The sequence below is a fragment of the Nanorana parkeri genome, unplaced genomic scaffold (assembly GCF_000935625.1).
Source record: "Nanorana parkeri isolate BGI_ZX_2015 unplaced genomic scaffold, ASM93562v1 scaffold167, whole genome shotgun sequence".
Classification (NCBI taxonomy): domain Eukaryota; kingdom Metazoa; phylum Chordata; class Amphibia; order Anura; family Dicroglossidae; genus Nanorana; species Nanorana parkeri.
In genome coordinates, this window is record NW_017306435.1 from 392,129 (window position 1) to 411,216 (window position 19,088).

Below are 19,088 nucleotides of genomic sequence, written 5' to 3' on the forward strand. Positions count from 1 at the left end.
TCAAAAATGTAACCCTGTTTGGTGTATTTTTATTAATATTTTCTCATGTGACATTGGTTGTGTTTTATTATTGTCTTTTTCTGTAGGTTGTGAAGATTTTATGAGTTTTGTGTTTGAGTTTGGCAAGAGTTTGTGCTCCCTGCATTTGACGGAGGATGAGATCGCTCTTTTTTCTGCCTTTGTGCTCATGTCAGGAGGTGAGGATGTTAAATACTGTACAGTACACCTATAATGGTCAGTGGCCGCACACAGTCCATAACTTTTTTTAAATTCCTGAACATATGTAGTGTTGTGGTTCTCAAATGACACTGGGGTTATGTTATGTTCAGTTTCAGGGCCATCCCCATAATGAGGCAGCATTACTTTAGGTCACGTAGGGCAGTGTGCCTGCTGCCCCCTTTTCAGCCAAAGCATCCCTGGTTAAGGGCCATACACATCTCTCTGTCCAGCTTTTAGCAACCCACTCTCAAGTGGCAAAAAAGCTAGGGATGCCCTTTTTTACTTTAGATGTAAATAATAGTTAGCAAAATTCTTGTTTGATTTCATTGAGGCAGAGGCAAACTAGCCTGTAGAGGGCTTTTACAATGCAAAGAGCATGAGGGGTTTTTTCATTTCTATTATATTTTTTTACAAGCTGCCCCTAGCAAACTACTTTGGTTGCTAAACTTTACTCTTGATATACACAAATTGCCATCTGTGTGAATGAGGCCTTATTCATTTAGCCTGTGCTAGCACCTCATATATTACAACAGGTATAAGAAAACCATGTGACAAATATAAAATCAATGCAGATGGACATTCCAGAGTAGAAATGTTTGGGCATTTTGAAGTGTTCATCTCTGTTGAGTACCACATTATTTCATGGTTATTTGTCATAGGGCTCAGCAATATTGCCATATGGTGTGTTATATTCCATACTGAATGCTAAATGATAGCTTTTTTTTATGATCCCACTTTTTTTTAGATCGGTCATGGCTTCAGGAGAAACTGAAGATTGAGAAACTCCAGCAGAAAATCCAGCTCACACTGCAGCATGTTCTTCAAAAGAACCATCGTGATGATGGAATTCTAACAAAGGTGAGACCACATCCTTTAGCATGCTTGGTCAAAGAACATACAAGGGTTCAGTAGCCCATCACAACTGAATAGAATTTACTTTACTAAAGTCAGACTTGGATTAAAGAGGGTACTGTAAATACTGCACTTTGGACCTCTGCACTGTTTTATTGAACAAGCGCAGAAGTTGAAGAGCTTCTTTGTAAAGTCGATAGTCCCACATACCTACTCCAAATGCTTCTGCAAAACTCTCTCAGAAAAGTGTAGGCTTTTACAGCAGCAAAGAAAAGGCCATATCCATTTTAATGGCCATGGTTTTGGAATTGGATGTCCAACAAGCTCATAACCAAACACTACAAGGGAGGAGGGTCAGGTGTCCACAAACTGTTGGTCATGTGGTAGAGTAGCTTCCACATTACTATCATGTTACATTTTCTTTCATAGAGTTGTTCACAGTTTGGTGGGCGTGCCATATAATCAGGCCACTAGTAAATCAGCATCAGCTGGTCAGTATATAGCTACTTGAAAAGTCACTGGATTCTATTCATATTTTTATCTTTATATCGTTTTTATATACTTTATGATGCAAGCCTTTCTTTTTCTCTTTTACATTTCAGTTAATATGCAAAGTCTCCACGCTACGCGCGTTGTGTAGTCGTCACACGGAGAAACTCATGTCGTTTAAAGCAATATATCCAGACATTGTGAGACATCACTTCCCTCCCCTATACAAGGAACTCTTTACCTCTGAATATGAGCCAGCCATGCAACTGGAGGGATAGAACAGCCCGCTTACTGTTCATACCTGGAACAAGCAACTGCTTCATAAGAATCCAGCCGTGCACACATGTGTGCATGTATACATGGGATAGAGGAACCAAGACACTTTACGCAAACCTGGGTGCAGGAGGAGACTGGTGACATGCACAGACATTTGTCCTTGACCTCTCACCCCCCCCCAGGGTTATTGTTTACAAGAGGTAAAGGAGAGAATTTAAGGACCAACTGCAGGGCAGGCTGGTGAGAAAGAACCACACCTGCATTTTAACCATGAGACTTCTAACGTCTCTAGCAATACAAGCAAAATAATATTTATATATAAATATATATGTATTACAGGGTACGTGGGCATGAACCTTTATATGGCTACAGAGATATTGTTTAAAGCATAGGGCCCAGATGTAGACTTATTCTGGTCTGTTTCAGTGTGGCACTTTTTTGTTTATGTTTGCACCTTTTTGTTAATTTCCTACTGCTCTTTTTCCATATGTTTAGTGAAATGTGTTTATGTTTGTTTTTTTTAAATGTATTTTGATGTACACATCAGGAATTTGCGACTTAGTGTAAAAGCAATAGATTATTAAGAGGGTGTCGGGGTGGTTACTGCTGCTGTTTTGTGAGGGACGGGGGAGGAAAAGGCTGGTCCAGTTAATTTGCTTTACCGTTCCCATAAATCTGGTACTGAACGGGGTTGAGGTAACCCCTGTGTCAATGAGAACGTAAAGAGCGGTCAGCTACTTGTTTGGATGCATACAAGAGTAATTGGTGTGCGGCGTACTGCAGCCAAATAGACAAAGCACATTCGCCATTGTCCTTTTTGTCCCATTGTGTCACCAAGTGTCTTACAGCATAATTATTTTTAATCACAACAGGTCTGCTCCTGCCGCAATGACATTTTCTTGCATGTTCCTTTTTCTTTGAAATCTGTATTGAAGAAATTCATACATCATTATACTGTAACAAAATATGCCATGTAAAATTTAAGCTGGCAATTACTGAACAAGAGACTGAAAGCGATCTCGTCACTTCCTCAAAGAAACAGATCTGAAAGTACTCTGAAAAAGAAGTTGAATACCTTTCTGGCGGGTGGTGTGTTGAAATGTTGCTCTTAAAGAGCTCTATACACTGCTGCTATCTGATACTTCTAGGTGCGTCCCTGCGGGCTACTGCGGGTCCTCCCTGCATCTCCAACATCACTGCTATGTCCTGTTGTAGTAATCTATAGTTACCTTTATATATTCTGCCACAAGGTGCTGCAGCACAAAAAAAGTAAGAATGTTGGGTAAGCAAAATTATGGCACACAATTTAGGTATTCATTGCCTTCTGTGGTTAATTACCACATATCATAGCACTGTATGTCCTGCTTACACAACAGTGGGTAGAACTTCCATTCAACAGCTTCTAAATCTAATAGCAACAACTGGAGTTGTGAAAGCAGAGGCTGCCAGGCCCATGACCCTTGAGGGCTGACTTTGATACCAAAAAGGCAACCTAAGGTTCTCTGGTGCCCTGTGCAATATTTTAATATTGCTCCTTTCCTTCTTGTAACCATTGCCATTGAAGTTGGCACCCAAGCTTTGCTGCAGCTGATTATCACTCTTTATAAGTTGTGGGGTTTCCAAGTGACAGTCTGTGAGCAAATCTCTTTCCCTCCCGCAGTGCACATCAGTACTCCTAATACACTCAGTGTTAACAAATTGTAGCTTAGAAGTTTAGCTTAGAGGAAGTTTTGAAATGGGCGACCACATAAGTATTACTGGTGTTTAAAAGAGAATAGAATGTGGAGAGGAAGGGGCTTAGGGTGTAGATACCTATGCTGAACTTAGTAGCACCCAGTCTTTACTGTATATGTTACAATGAGCTGAATATAAAGTTGCTGTTGCCCACCGCAGGTTGGGGCTCTGGTCTATCACACCAGCTGAACATTGCTTAAAACTGGCTATGAATAAATATTGTCCCTTTACAATGCATTACAAATATTATTATAGTATTATTGTTAGACAAGGTTATTTTTGTAGAGCTCTGCCTCTCATTTGAAGATCCATTGGAGCTATGTCGCTATAACTTCCACCTTTTGTTTGACACCATTTATGCAGGATTGATAATAAAATATTTTTATTCGAAATCTTAATGCGCTTGGTGACACAGTGGCACAAAATGGATATATATAATAATGGCATCTGTGTTGATTGTTTTGTTGTACAATCCCAAATAGCTATGTTCAATCAAATATTACAGGTGTGTGTTTGTGTGTATGTTTTTGGCTGCTTTAAGTGTTATTGAAAATTAAAGTGGGTAATGGATAGAATTACAATATTTAATACAATGTTTGGACCACTTTAAAAAGCATAATTAAAAAAAAGTCTATTTTTTTATCCCTTATATAAATATTTAAAGGCACTTGAACTATTCCTGCAATAAAAATGTGATTTGTTTAGTGGTCACAATGATAAAACAGATTTTTGTAATGTGAAAAAAAAATGTTACAAACAAAACAATTATTGTACAAATTTTATAAGGAATCAAAAAAAAAAAATCAAAGGTAAGCTTTGTATTTTCAAGAACTCTGTCTCTGGTATAAAAACAAAAATGTAAAAAAAAAGTGTTTCATTTTCTTAAATGTGCCATAGCCAAAATATCTTAGTTGTATACAGACATTGTAAACCTTGCTGGTTTTTGTTTTCCTAAGTTGTAATGCAAAGATGAATATGCAGCATTGAAAGGATGGGGCATTAGCTGTAGGACGGTATTTTCATTTTGTAAATATTAAATTTTGACACGCTGCTTGTGAAGAAAGCTCCCGTATCTTTAAAAACCTAACCAGTATTTTTATAAATTATTTTTACATGGCTGATGGACCCAAATATACTTGGTGTGTGTGTGTTTGGACAAGCTCTCCTCAACTGCACTGCACTGCAAGCATCTCATCCTCTGTTCAGCCTGCCTGTGTGAAGGGGATTAGTACTTCTTCACTATGGGATTTCTGCCCTTTTTTGCTACATAGGCAGTGAGGCAATGGTACAGTGTAGCAGAAACACTGACTACTACACTCTGCCTCCTTCCCCCTTTATTGTAAGAGTCATAGAGCTTCAGATTTTCATTACAAAGTAATATTTAAAGTGAATCTAAACTCAGGAGTTAAATCTTAAAAAGGCATTTAACCTTAACTATTAACAAAACTGTATCTGAGTTGTGTATCACTCAGCTGTAGATCCTCAAATCATCTCTGAATTGGGGCTGACACTGCCCTTCCTTCTGGAGGGTGGCTACTTTTGTTCCCCATGGTCCCTGTGTGTGTTGTAAAGTCACCGCTCCAAGCTCACTCCTGTGATGGACTTCAATCTCACATCTAGTTTAATAATTTGTATTGAGATTGTAGTCCATTGCAGGAGTGAGCTTGGGGCGGTGGCAACTTTACAACACACACAGGGACCATGGGGAACAAAAGTAGCCACCCTCCAGAAGGAAGGACAGTGCCAGCACCAATTCAGAGATGATTTGAGGATCTACAACTGAGTGATACACAAATAAGATACATTTTTGTTAATAGTTAAAATACATTTTTTAAGATTTAACTCCTGAGTTTAGTGTCACTTTTATTTTTTTTTGTAAGCAATCAATGACACTTGAGAGTGATAACTAGTTAGCAGATTATGTGTTTGGTTCACAGCTACTTCACTGTGCCTACTGCTGTAACGGACTGCTATTTTAAAGATAGGGTACCAATGAACATGCATGTCCAAACACATTTGCATACAACCACACATGTGCATGTGTTTGGCTGAAAAATACAAACAGACTTTTACAACCCAGTGACAGTGGGAAAGCCCCACATTGTGTATGGTTATGGGATAAGGATTAACTGATTTTGACATTCTCTTCTGCAATTCCAATGGCTAGTGCCAGATTCAGAATGTTTTTTGGGGGGTTTATTCCCTTGTAGGTAAATTGTTTTGTATAGCTGCACACAGTATCCCATCCATTTAAATGTGTTTTATAATGCTCATCCTTATTATAAGCTGCTGCATGTTCATTTAGCATTTTCTATGTTGGTTTTTTTATTGTACTTGCTTTAGAACATTCCAGGAATCTTTCTGTAATTGTGTAATAATTACTATTTGGTTTGCACTTTCCCCCACTCCTTCTAATGTGCAATATGTATATAGAATCTGTAAAATATATAAATATACCTTGCTCCCTCAGGGAATTACTCATCCATCTCGTTAGACTGTCACATTGGAGATGCTGCCAGAAAAGGGGCAGTTGTATAATCCTGCAATTAAACTTACAGCAAAGGGAAAAATGTCCAGTATCCTTTGTTAGACCACTGATCGTTCTACTCTGGGCATTGTCTGGTTTAGTGTTATCTTCTGGCAGTCTTTACGAATTCAGCCCCCCCCTTATTTTTTGTGCTGGCAAAAAATCATGTTAACTAAATAAAAAAAGAACACATATAAATCAAAACTTAAGGAGAAGTTGGGGGACCCCGGTAATATACAGTGTTTTTCCTTTACTGCAGTCTGCAATCCATGGTACTACTGGATTAAGTGGCTGTTAATGTATTGACTACTATTCTTTACATCATGTTGACACCATTAGGTGATCTCTGCCAATGTCTCTTGTGTAAATATATTAATATAGAGTTGGATGTTACTTGCTTTGATTCAGACATACCTTTAGAAAATAAACCTTTTTAAACAAAAATAGAAATCCCTTTGGTACTTCAATTGTTGCAAGTGCTCTTTGTAGTATGAATTGGCCAACCTGTTTGTAATTCCTCTGTTTGCCCTGATCTGTCTATTACTAGTGTGTCTTAAAAGATTCTTTTACTTTTCATGCACTTAACCATTTTTGTCCTTCCCTCCCTCAGCAATTTTCTTAACCTATTCTTAACCTATACTCAGGCTTGTTTGGCGCCATTCAATCTTTGGCCAAAGTCTTTAACGTTTGTCCTGGATGTGTGTCACTGCCTCCAATCATATCGATAGTATGCCCATCTGACAGGCCGTGGAACGACTTTTCATTAAACGGAAATAGAGGCCGTAACACATAGGCGTGGTTACAGTTTTTGGCCAAAGGCTTTGCAGCAGCTGGCAAACTGCACAGTAAAGAACTGGTTTATAGATGTACTGTAAACTGTGGGGGAAGGTGGGTAGAAGAGCAAAGTGTACTAAAGTACTATCAATAGATAAATACAGATTTTGATTCTCTTGCCCAGCGTACAACCACAATGATGCCGCCATATTTTCTTTTTAGATTATTCTGGGTTATCTGGACAAATAATCCCATATGTTGGAATTGGCCATAGACCTGGGATGATGGATAGACGTGCAAATAGCGGAAGGTTTTGTTTTTTTATGTTTATCTCAATTAGGAACATGGATAATGCAAGCAGCCACCTTGTGAAATAAAAGTCTAAAGAAAATAGCCACCATTTTTACTGAGATTGATTGGTTGGTTGGGGGTATCTGCATTGATCTGTTGCCACTGAAAGAAATGAGGATCACCACTTGATCTGGTATAACTTGTGTCTGTATGTACCTTCATTTGAGAGGTATAGTCCATACACTGGGAGAGTTAACAGTATTTGCTATTATAAGCACACAGTCTACCAGACAGTAAATGTTGTAGGAATCCATTGGAGCCTAAAATGGTTCAACATTTTAGGCTGCACCCGGTACCTGCTGTGTCTTTAAATCCCTGTTTCCAAAAATGATAAAATTCTCTAGTCAGTCAGACTAGAGACCTGCTGACTCACGCATTTGACTTAAAGGCTGGTGAATTCTCTGCTCATCAGTATATCAAGCATAAATAATAAGTAAAGAAAGATTGCTAAAAGCTAGATGAGCTCTTCAATTAGTAGTCCTCTAGTGAGGCACTTTGTCCATCACTGCTATAGCTTAAAGTAAACATGTGGCAATTGTAACACAATAAAACTACCACTTACTGTATATAGCGGACACCTCCAAGGGCCTACCTGTATTGCTTCAATATCTGTAGGGCACTCTGGGAGACCTGAAAACTGGGGCACTCTAATGCCCAAACAGCAGCCAGGTCTTGATCAATGCCTATGCCCACGCCCCCCTCAACCTCACTGTTGACTAATCACTGGTATGGGCCACATTACTAATTGGCTGTTATAATATTTTACATATATCCTATTTATAGACTGCATTCAGTCTGAATTTTTTATGGGCTTAGTTTTATTTGATTAAACTAATCAAATGAAATTATTAAAATGTTTTAAATTCATATGTATTCTGCCATTTGGTGGTGAGGGGACACTTATTAGATGTCTACCCTCAGGCCACAAGTGACTGCAATGAGCAGCCTCGTTAATCCATAGTCTCAAAAGGTGGCAGGTTTTGTTGGTTATCAAGGAAACTGGTTGCGTACCAGAGCTCTCCACATGTTGGGGCTCTGCAGAAAGCTGGAGATAACTTACTGTACATAAAAGGGGCAGTTTTATTGTCATGCAATGGTTACAGGTTTGTTTTATTGATTTTTGCACTACGCTATATAACAGTTCAGTTAATGCCAAAGCATCTCAAATTCTCAAGTCCATGCAAGCTATTTGTTTAAGTAAAAATACAGATTTTTAATCTACATGCAGGTTTGGTGGCCTTATTTGGACAATAGGTACTAATGAGGTCATTAGGTCTTCAATAGGGCATACTGGTGTTGATTTACTAAAGGCAAATTTACCATAGTGAAGGTGGGGAAATTCACTTTGCAAAGAATATCCAATCACGTGCAAGGAAAATAAAAAAACTATCTTTGCTTGCACCTGATTGGATGATGGAAGTCAACAGAGCTTCACCCCATTCACTAAGCTAAGGTGAAATTTCCTTGCATTGCAAACAGCCCATTTGCCTTTAGTAAATGGACCCCGCTGACTCTGTGGCAGTCAGGAAAGCTTTAGTATTGCCATTCATTTGAGTGACATAGGTATCTAATATTAAAAAAACCTAAGAAACCAGCCTTCACTTTTAGGCAGATCAACAGTATTCAGCAACGTTTTATGTGAGTAACAAGTCCTGTTAGGTTTCTTTTTTTTTTCTTATTTTAGTTTCCACCTTCTTAATTAACTAAAGCGCCCTCTTGAAAGGCCACTAAAATGTATTACCAGTGTTATTGTGAATTTATTGTTCAGCCTTTCACGTTTCTTATTGTTGCCATTTGTATTATTAAATGAAAATAATTTTATGTCTAAAAAAATGTATCTTCTTAATGGTTAATATAATCCACTTTGAGAGGTTATCCAGCCATAAATAACTGAATGTTAAAGCAATAAACCTACATTGTCCTTTGAAAATACAATGGCATGTTCAAATTTGTCCTGCTGTTGGGTTTATTTTTTTTCCTGTTTGTATTGGTATAAGATCACTTTTGTAATTATTGTAAAGTTATACAAAATATATTGTTCCTCTGTAAACTTTATCATATGTTTTCTTCTGTTTTCTTCGAGAAAGATGATAAAGAAAATGGACATTATGGGATGACACACAATAAAGACAATGGCCAATCAGATCAATTTTTATTACACAAATCACACATAACGTGTTTATTATTATTTTTTTAATATATGATATTGCTATGTTGAAATGAAACAAAAATACTTGGGATGACTGGTAACGTAAACCTTATGAACAAGGATGGACATAGACCAAAATGTCAGCTTTATAACTGCTTTGTCAGTGATTAAACATGTAATAAATAACTTTTTTTTATAGGAAGTGTTTTGTAAACTTTTAGATTGCCTAAAACTCCTCTTTAGAATTACTGGCCTTTGGGTAAGATGTATGGCTATCATATGACAAGCCTGGTGATTGGATAGGTGGGGATATAAAATGCTTGATGAAAGGCAATCATATCTGTTACAGGCAAACATTTACCAGTGAACATTAAGGGGGTTATAGGTCTGGCTTCTTTGGAGAAAATGTAGCTTGGGAATGACTTATTTCTGTATATAAGTGGCTTGTGCCGGAGTGATTTTGGCAATCACCAATGTCTATTTCAAAACAATCCACAAAGCAAGGACAATAGTAGCTCAGGTTTGAAGACAGTATACCGGATAGGGAAAATACTACATTCCCTATTGATGATGACTTTTGTTGGTCAGTACTTTAGTGTAGTTTTTGAAATACCACCTTCATTTAACACAGGCCAAGTTTTGGCCTTTACTATATTTGGTTCTGCCCAGATAATTATGTTCTTCAAGAAACATTATGATTTGATATTGGGATTGTGGCTCCAGCCTAATTCTAACCTATTACCACTGAAGAGTTAAGTGACCAAATGACAGGATACAGACTTGTGTGCATCCTTTTTGTAGTACACAGTGCCATAATGCCCATAGACACACTTTTACCATTGAAATCTCAGTTTGTATAGAATATGTATTTTAAATACCACAAAGCAAATCTCTCGTCTGCTGGAAAGCATATCAGACATGCAGTTTTATTGGTTATATGTGCATTCTGTACTTGGCTATATGCTGGCTCTTTGTATCTACAAATTATATGTTTCTGCTCAGTGACACTATATACTTGTTTAACTCTGTACGAAGGATGCCAGTAAACCACTGCAGGCATCTTAGATGATGAAAGGGGGTATTATTATCACTATATGCTGTTTAAAATTACTTTTTAGTATATTTTATCTGTTTTAAGGCTTAATTGAGTCTGATCTTGTTAATTCTTTGTGTTTCTCTTGTGTGGTGCTAGCTAACAGTATATATTTTATGAACAAAAATTACAATCCCAGCTTTTTGGGTCTGTTCATTTTTGGCTGAATATATACACATAAATATATATTTATAAATATATATATATCTATATATAGAAAATCTGCACCTATCTGGCAAGTATCTGTATCAGACACTGAGTCCAGGGTATTCTCTAAATACAATCAAACTGTAAATTATTCTGCAATAAATTTAATCAGGATCTGAACTCTCTGTGTGTGTTGTTTTTTTGTTAAGTCTCCTATCTTACTTCTTTAAAGAGCAAAAATGTCAGTGGTTTAAAGTGCAAGTAAAGCCATTTTTTTAAAAAGATTTGCATGTAGTGGAGAGGGATTAGGACTGTCAGGTTTTCATTGCTGTCTGTGCCCTCATTAGTGAGATTCACTATCTCTATTTGTCCTGGTGACCGTTATCACTGAAGGTGAAGGAAAATCCAGAGCCGTAGCTAGCTCCTTTTGTGCCCGAGGCAAGAACAAAAAAAGTGCCCCCCTGACAGGCGTGACATCACCCAACGCCGCGCATGTGCGGCGTCATGTAATGCCATGCGGCCCGCCTCCAGGATGTGTTTTTTATTTATTTGTTGTTTTTTTTTTTTTACTGTTGGGGGGTTTCTGGGAAATATTAGGGGTCTAAACAGCCCCCTAATATTTCCCTTTTAAAATAGAAATGAGATTGAGGACACGGAGTTCTCAATCTCTTTTTCTGCAGACTGTTCTAAATGAATGGAAAGTACAGAGGCTTCCCATTCATTCAGAAATTATTCAAATATTTACTATCTGCCAGTTTCTGAATGGGGAGAAGCCTCTGTACAGAGTGCTACTACCCATTCAGAAATACATAAATTAACAGGAAGTGATGTAAAGCACTTCCTGTTCATTCATAACTGGGGACACATAGTACTATATGTGTCCAATTATGTACAAAACTGGAGTGATCAGCTGATCGCTCCAGTGTTTGCTCTGCACACAGGGGATCGGTACATATCACTGATCTGTACCGATCCTCCACCACTCGGCCACGCACAGAGGGGCGGCACAGCCTGCAGCTTTTCCTCTGGATCCCCGCTGCTCTCCCCCGCCTGTATAGGCAGAGGCAGCGGGGATCTGAGGAGAAGTGAAGCGATGAAGGGGGGCAGAGGAGGGAGCCACTGTCACAGCAGCATGGCCAAGCGGTGAGGAGATCTGCTGATCTCCAGGGATTGCCCTCACTTTGGAGGGATTTCCCCTAATTTCCTGTTGTGGCTATTGGACAGGAAGTGAAGGGAACCCAATGGGACACAGATGGCAACAAAAATGCTGACAGGGGTTATACCCTCCCTTACACTATTCAAAACTAAAACAAAAGTGGCATCAGTTCTTCTTTAAGAAAAGTTGGTACCCGTAGCAATCAAATGTCATTCGTTTTATTCTTGTAGGCTGGTTGTTAGGGGGCAACAATTATCTGTGCCTACAGAGTTAAACATATTCAACCATTGTGACACAGCAAAGCTTTGTTCCTTCAGGTAAACCACACAGAAGGATATAATTAAAGCAGAACTGTAGGAATGTTCTTTTTTGGATACCTTCATTTGTCAGCTTGGCTCGATCTAAGTATCCACATCTGATATCCAGAGGGATAGTACGTACTACATACAGTGATAGCCGTGATCTTATGGATGCTGTTCTAATGGCCTCCCCTCGACACATTGAACACAGGGAATTGCTCGCTCAGCTCCGCCACCATTCAGAGCAATCCTTGTATTTTTTCAGTGAATACAAGGCATTCTCTCATTGGGCAGAAGGGGAGGATGACATTACATTATTCACTTCATCCCATCAGAGTAGGCCTTGTATTCATTTAAAAGTTAATTCCTAGAGTTTTGCTTTAACATTGTGCTAAATGTTTTTATGTGGGTCCTTAATTTCAATAATTTAATTATACATAATGAAATTGACAAAAATGCAAAGCTTTCTACTATGAGGCTTTTATAAGTAGCCCTATACCAAATATTCAATTACAAATTTCTAAGGCCCATGTCATGCCAGCAATGCTGTTGCTGATGAGCAATTGGCATCAACCGAATTGCTGAAATGTGTAGTGAAAACACTTACCTGCTTACATGTATTGCTCCCTCGATGGCTGGATAGGCAGCCAGTTCCCTGACTGACAAAAATGCTGCAGAATTAGGAGTACGATAGGAATGGAAATTCAATATAGAAATACATATGTTTAGTTTCTCATCATAGATACTGTGGCAGTGTAAGCCAATGCCACGGTGTAGGATGGCGACTTTGGCACCCAGGACTCTCAGCCAGAGGGGCTGAGAGGGTCCAGAATGTGAAACACGTTATAAGGAAGAACCTGGCTTTTCAGGTCCGTCCAGGTTTTCCTATTTGTAGCTGGGATCTGGAGCTCTGGAGATTTCGTAGAGCTCTGGGTGGGATGAGATCTCCAGTCCTGGGGCCAGGTGTTGCCATTGACCAGCCTGGGCTAATCAGGTGGCTGAGAGCAGCCTTATCAGGAAGCCAGCCCAGTGCTCAGGGGAGTGTTGGAGTTGTGTGTGTGTGCAGGGAGCACACAGACAAACTCGGGTGCCTTTGGACGCACACGGAATAGCCAGGGGTGGCTGGGAGAGGCCAGGAAGGTCGGTGACCCCAGGGACTTGTCGGACAGACTGCTAAGAGAGCAGAGTGAGGGCTCACGAGGGGTGAGCAAGCGTGAGTGTCTTGAAGCTGTGGAAAGCTACCGAGCGAAGCTAAAAGACTGTCTTATGTTGCTGTTTCAAGCTATTTTGTGTTTGCCCTTTCAATAAACTGTGTTTTCCTTGACTTACCTGGACTACAGTGGAGTGTCCTTGTTACAATACCCTTTAATAACATTTATCTGAGTTTAATGTATATTTAAGGTATGCTTCTCTAAGGGATTAGTCAACATCTTACACGTAAATGAACTTTAAAGAGTCATTGCATTCCCTCCCTTCCTAATAATCCTAGTTCACACTGTCAGGCTTTCTCAGGTCCAAACAGTACTGTACAAGGTGTAGCTCCACCGGCCAGCCCTTTTATCCTTAAAACCCCAGCCATATACTCCAAATTGCATGCCTGTGTTTTGCGCATCCATAGAATCTATAGACTTGCCACATTCACATGGTTTAGAGTACTAAATAGAAAAAGTTGGAGTCCTGTCCTGTAAAGCACTGTGTCCAGCACAAACCCAGCAGTGTGAGGTCAAATTATCATCTGTAACAGTGATGGAGAAGGCCTGGGAGGTGGGCAAGGAGATAGCACTTAATATTCACACAGGAGTAATTTATTATTTATTTTCCCTCATGTGATGGACTACAATCTCAATATAAATTCGTAAACTAAACATGAGATTATAGTCCATTACATGAGTGAGCTTGGTTCGGTGACTACTTTTCAGCACACACAGGGACCATGAGGAACAAAAGTAACCACCCTCCAGAAGGAAGGACAGTGTCAGCACCAATTCAGAGATGATTTGAGGATCTACATCTGAGTGATACACAAATAAGATATATTTTTGTTAATAGTTAAGGTACTTCAATGCATTTGTAAGCTTTAACTCCTGATCATAGTGTCACTGGAAGTTGACCATTTTGTTTTGGTTAATCTTCACGCTACAAATTGGTTGGTAAAAATTGTTGATCTTAGAAATGAAACAGAAAATAACATTTGACTCTGTGGCCAGCATTTTTTATTTTGCATCTTCTCTCCTCTTTCTTGGCCTTCTTTGTCCTGCTCCGTCCTTTGGGTCTCCACTCATTATTAATCAAGGTCCCAGCATGGGCACAAATGAGAGTACAAACATAGTCTTATATACAGAGTTTATACAACGCAGCGTTGGCCTTTAGATTAATGAACACAATTATAATGCTAATCAAAAACTGATAGCTGTAGGACAAAAAATGTTTTGGATACAGTGGGAAAAGGTCACAAAGTCTGACAAGATTTGATTGCCTCCTGTGTCCATCTGGGAAGGATTTCCATGAAGCTAAACAAATATACCAACAGCTCCAATCAATTTTGATGAACACGCTTTTTAAAGTAAGGTGCACATGAAAGAGCTATTCACAAAATAAACACAATACATAATTTCCCAATACACTGCCGCCAAAAGAAAAACAAAGATTTATACCGCTTAACAATTTGTGTTAAAAGCACAAGTTTTACTTGCATACATTTGCAAATATACATGAAAGCCACACTGCCTCACCAAGGCCCCAAGAGAATATTCTTGGGGAATTTGACTGAGGAAGCTGGTATGTTGGAGCACCTTTCATAATGGTTCAGCTGCACATTATCTAGCCACATCTGCATGGTAAAGCTGAGGCTGCACATTTCTCTTCTTGGATGGTAATGCAATCTATAAACTATATGCTTAAAACTGGGAGGCCTTACAATCAAATAGCAATTTACATCTTGGAGAACGTATAGCTCCATGACGTTATACGATAGCAGAATTTAAACAAAACCATTGTGATGTGGTTAGAGGTGGACCTACCAATCTCCTCTGGGCTTCTGCAGATGTGAGAAATTAATTTTTAAGATTGTTTCCTTTTTTTTATATTTGTTACAGTTCTTGTTCTTGATATATACCTACCGCACTTCCTGAGGAAGCAGACACTCTAGTCTGCAAAATGCATTGAAGGCACTTTGGTGTGCTTCTTCCCCACTCATTGGATGTGATCTACTATGGCAAAGAAGATTTTTGTACTACATAGAATGAAATATTTCCATTTTCTGATGATTTGTAAAAAGGGGATAGAACACCTGGCGGTAGTTATGCAAAGACTGGATTATATGGGGAATGAGCTGTCCTGGAAACAAGTTTACAGTATTTTGTACAGGTTATGAGTGTTTGGACATAAGTATTACTTTTGGAAACAAAGTCCATTGTGCAAATGCTAAAGTTATGATAAATAATACATCATTTTTTTTCTTACACATAAGTCTTTATATCATGCGGCACCTGAAAAGTCCCATTTGTCGAGTCTCATTTGACTTTATTTGGTCTAAGCAATACACACCTGACAGAACCCCCACACACACACACACACACACACACACACACACACACACACTATTCACACACAAAAAAACCTTTGGCTGGAGTTTCTCTGTAAAATTATAAAAGGGGAATACAAGGAAACAATTGACTGGTACTGAAATAAAATCAACATTTTAATGATAAACAGCAGGCGGAGCAAAAAATAAACACTGATTTTTGCATTTCCTCTATGAAGAAAGTACAGAAACCCTTCTGGCACAAGGTCCCAAAGTTAATAAAGACAGCAAAAGAGGCAAGTGAAATACAAAGTAAAGGAGGAAGAGGAGAGGAAGAAAAGAAATAGAACACATAGGTGAAAGGGTGACAGTGGCTGTGTCCAGAATAGCAGAGTGCAGTTAGCGTTTTGTGCTCTAGATGTCGCTGCAGCTCCCCAGCGGTAGACTAGGAAGTGAAAGGCAAATGTCAGCTGCCGGTGATAGTGGTTGCCATGGCGCGATGACGTAAGATGTTGTGCGCCGCACGTCATATGCAGCAATGGAGGCGGCTGGAGAGCTGAAATGGTAAGTGTGGGAGCAGCTTGTCGTTCATGTGACAGGAGCTGGCCTCTTATCGGGCCATTTATTATAAGGCATACGCATCCTCGGTGCTTTATTAATCTGTATGCACACAGGCCTGTTACACAGTTATAATTGTACACCTTCCAACATGATCCAATTCTTTATGCACAGAGCTGGCTGCTGCTATTCACGCCTCTGTCTCACTTATTACACATTTAAAGACACCATGTCACTTTGTCCATTCATACTTACAAGGCTCGGCTCCCTTACTGTCACCTAGCACTAGATATCACCCTCCACACCAGGACTTAGACAGGGGGTGAGTACACATTGTTAAATTGCATGATACTATGTAAAGCGCTACACAAATTGTCAGCGCTATATAAATACCTGTAATAAATAAATGATGTCCCTTTAAAGGTGCGGTCACTTGAAGGCATTGTCCAGCATTTACAAAAATCTAAAATGCACCCACATGAATAAAAAAAAGTGCATTTCTGTACTGAAGCCAGCAGGGCAACTGCACTGTGATCATTGTGTTGTGGGTGCAGTGCTCACACTCCTGCAGACTAGGGATGTTCAGATACCAGTGCAGATACTCGGCATTTTCACAAGAACTACCAGGTTTGCAGCGGTTGCAGCTGGGACCTGGCTCTGGCGCTCCACCACTGTCCTGAAATCAAGGTACCTGTATCTGTGATAACCTTAAGCCTTAAAATTTTGTGCGCCTGCAAAATCGCAAAAAAAGGACCACACTGAAAATTGGCCATAGGCAATGCTTAAAACGCTTTTACCGCTCATCAGTTTAGTGTTATCAGTAATTAATGGCCCTAGAATTATTGCTCACACTCCTACGTTCACGGTTGTATGTAACATGTGCGGCACAATAGGCACCATCGTTGTTTTCGCACGTAGGTGTACCCGACGCATATCTGCATGTGTATGTGGGGGGCGGAGGACTTAAACATAGCCTGTTCACATCATATGCAATGCGTTCCGGGCGGCACTGTGTGTTTCAGCATGCGCTGACCCCGCTCTGTCATTTTATGTGGCCTACCACTTCGTGGCTGAGTTGCTGTTGTTCCCAGTTGCTTCCACTTTGTTACAATACCACTAACAGTCGACCGTGGAATATTTAGTAGCCACCAAATTTTCCTGTAACACCTAAATCTAATGATTTGGAGTGGTGTCCCAATACTTTGGTGTGTGTATATACTACTGGTAAAGGAAGTAAGGAAAGGGCTACGAGTATGCTAATGTCACCGCACTTGTCACGTGCTCTATTCAGATCTGGGAGTCTCTATGACATGGGACTTGTAGTTGGCAGATGGGACTTGTAGTTTTTCCATTCACAGATCTCTTTTTCATTGATGTTTCTTAAATACAGAAAGCCGGGTCTATCAGAATGTTAATACTATTGTTGTCACAGCCACTAATCAGATTCACCCGCATTGGAGCTTTGAATTTGATTCGTGATAGATCTGGAGAAATGTGCACAGTACAAATTCAGGAAGAAGCACCTTCTACTTAACATATAAGGAGCTGTGTGAAATCTGGTTGCCTTGGATTATGAAGAAATCAGGGTGAATTGAGTGAACCTTCTGGCATTGGCACAACTATAGTATTGGTTGGCTAGCACTAGCTTAGTACTAAATGTTTTCACTTGTTGTATGGATTGTCTCATTAATGCGATAATTGGTAGAACTTTATGAGCTGTTGCTGTAATTTAACGAAACTTGAGTTCTGTTGAAGTATACATTTTCTATTTATTTAGCTTATGGTTGCAAATTGGATACATGTAGACAAGTGGTGGTCAGTGTATCGGCCCTTAAAATCAGGAGATTAATGATTAAAATTGCCACTAAATCTTTATTCATTTTAGTAGATCTTTAAATAATTTTTAAAGTGACACTAAACTCATGAGGATTTAAAACTTAAAAATACATTCAGGTACCCTAACTATAACTATTAACAAAAATTTTCCTTTTTATGTACCAAATCATCAGTCCTCAAATCATCTCAGAATTGGTGCTGACACTGTCCTTCCTTCTGGAGGGTGGCTACTTTTGTTCCTCATGGTCCCTGTGTGTGTTGTAAAGTACCCACTGCTTTAAGCTCATCCCCGTGATGGACTACAATCTTAGTAAATGTGAGATTGTAATCCATCACGGGAGCGAGCTTGGAGCAGTGGGTACTTTACAACACACACAGGGACCATGGGGAACAAAAGTAGCCCCCTCCAGAAGGAAGGACAGTGTCAGCACCAATTCAGAGATGATTTTGAGGATCTACTGCTGAGTGATACACAAATAAGATACATTTATGTTAATAGGGTACTTGAATGTATTTTTAAGTTTTCACCGTTTAAGTGTCCCTTTAATAATTTTAAAACATTGTATACCAATTGTTATACCAATAGGTAGTTTTAGATTTGGTTATTTGGGAAACATAAAATGACGTCTGATGAAAAAAATTGTATAGATGTAGATTGCTATCCCCCAAAACCCTATGTCAAATAATCTGTAATTCCAGAAAGAGTGCTGATGTTTATGCAATTTCTGGCTTTCCCTGTAAAAGTTCAACTTGGCTGTACCCGCTCCTGCTTTCAGATCCTCCCTATTGCACCTGTAATGTAATCGGCGGGTTAGTGGACCCACAGGGAGGCACAGAAGGGGACAGCGCTAAGTTCAACTCTTCCAGAAATGGTCAAGATTTGCATGGACCTTTGTATTATTTTGACAAAGTTTTTAATGAAGGTAGCGTCTTATGCATGTCTTCTTAATATGTTCAGTTTGGTTTGCCAAGCCAAACTGTGATGGGCTTATGTTAAAGAGCCAGTCATAATCAGACTTGATGTATCCTCAGATCTGAACAGTTAGCCTTTTATACATATAACTGTAAAGCTGGCCATACACCTATAGATTATCTGCAGATTTTC

The 19,088-nt window shown here is 39.3% G+C and overlaps 2 protein-coding genes across 2 annotated transcripts in view; both read left to right on the forward strand.

Moving 5' to 3' along the window:
* LOC108785559 (nuclear receptor ROR-alpha) overlaps positions 1-2,437 on the forward strand; it is a 68,520-nt gene extending 66,083 nt beyond the window's left edge. Inside the window, exons 8-10 of the mRNA XM_018554642.1 lie at positions 87-197; positions 965-1,077; positions 1,674-2,437. Of these exons, the coding sequence (XP_018410144.1) occupies positions 87-197; positions 965-1,077; positions 1,674-1,838 (389 nt within the window). The 3' untranslated portion in view covers positions 1,839-2,437. The remainder of the gene's footprint in view (positions 1-86; positions 198-964; positions 1,078-1,673) is intronic.
* Positions 2,438-16,086: 13,649 nt separating this feature from the next.
* Positions 16,087-19,088, forward strand: part of ICE2 (interactor of little elongation complex ELL subunit 2) — a 58,782-nt gene continuing 55,780 nt past the window's right edge. The window contains exon 1 of the mRNA XM_018554633.1: positions 16,087-16,153. Within this exon, the coding sequence (XP_018410135.1) occupies positions 16,128-16,153 (26 nt within the window). The 5' untranslated portion in view covers positions 16,087-16,127. The remainder of the gene's footprint in view (positions 16,154-19,088) is intronic.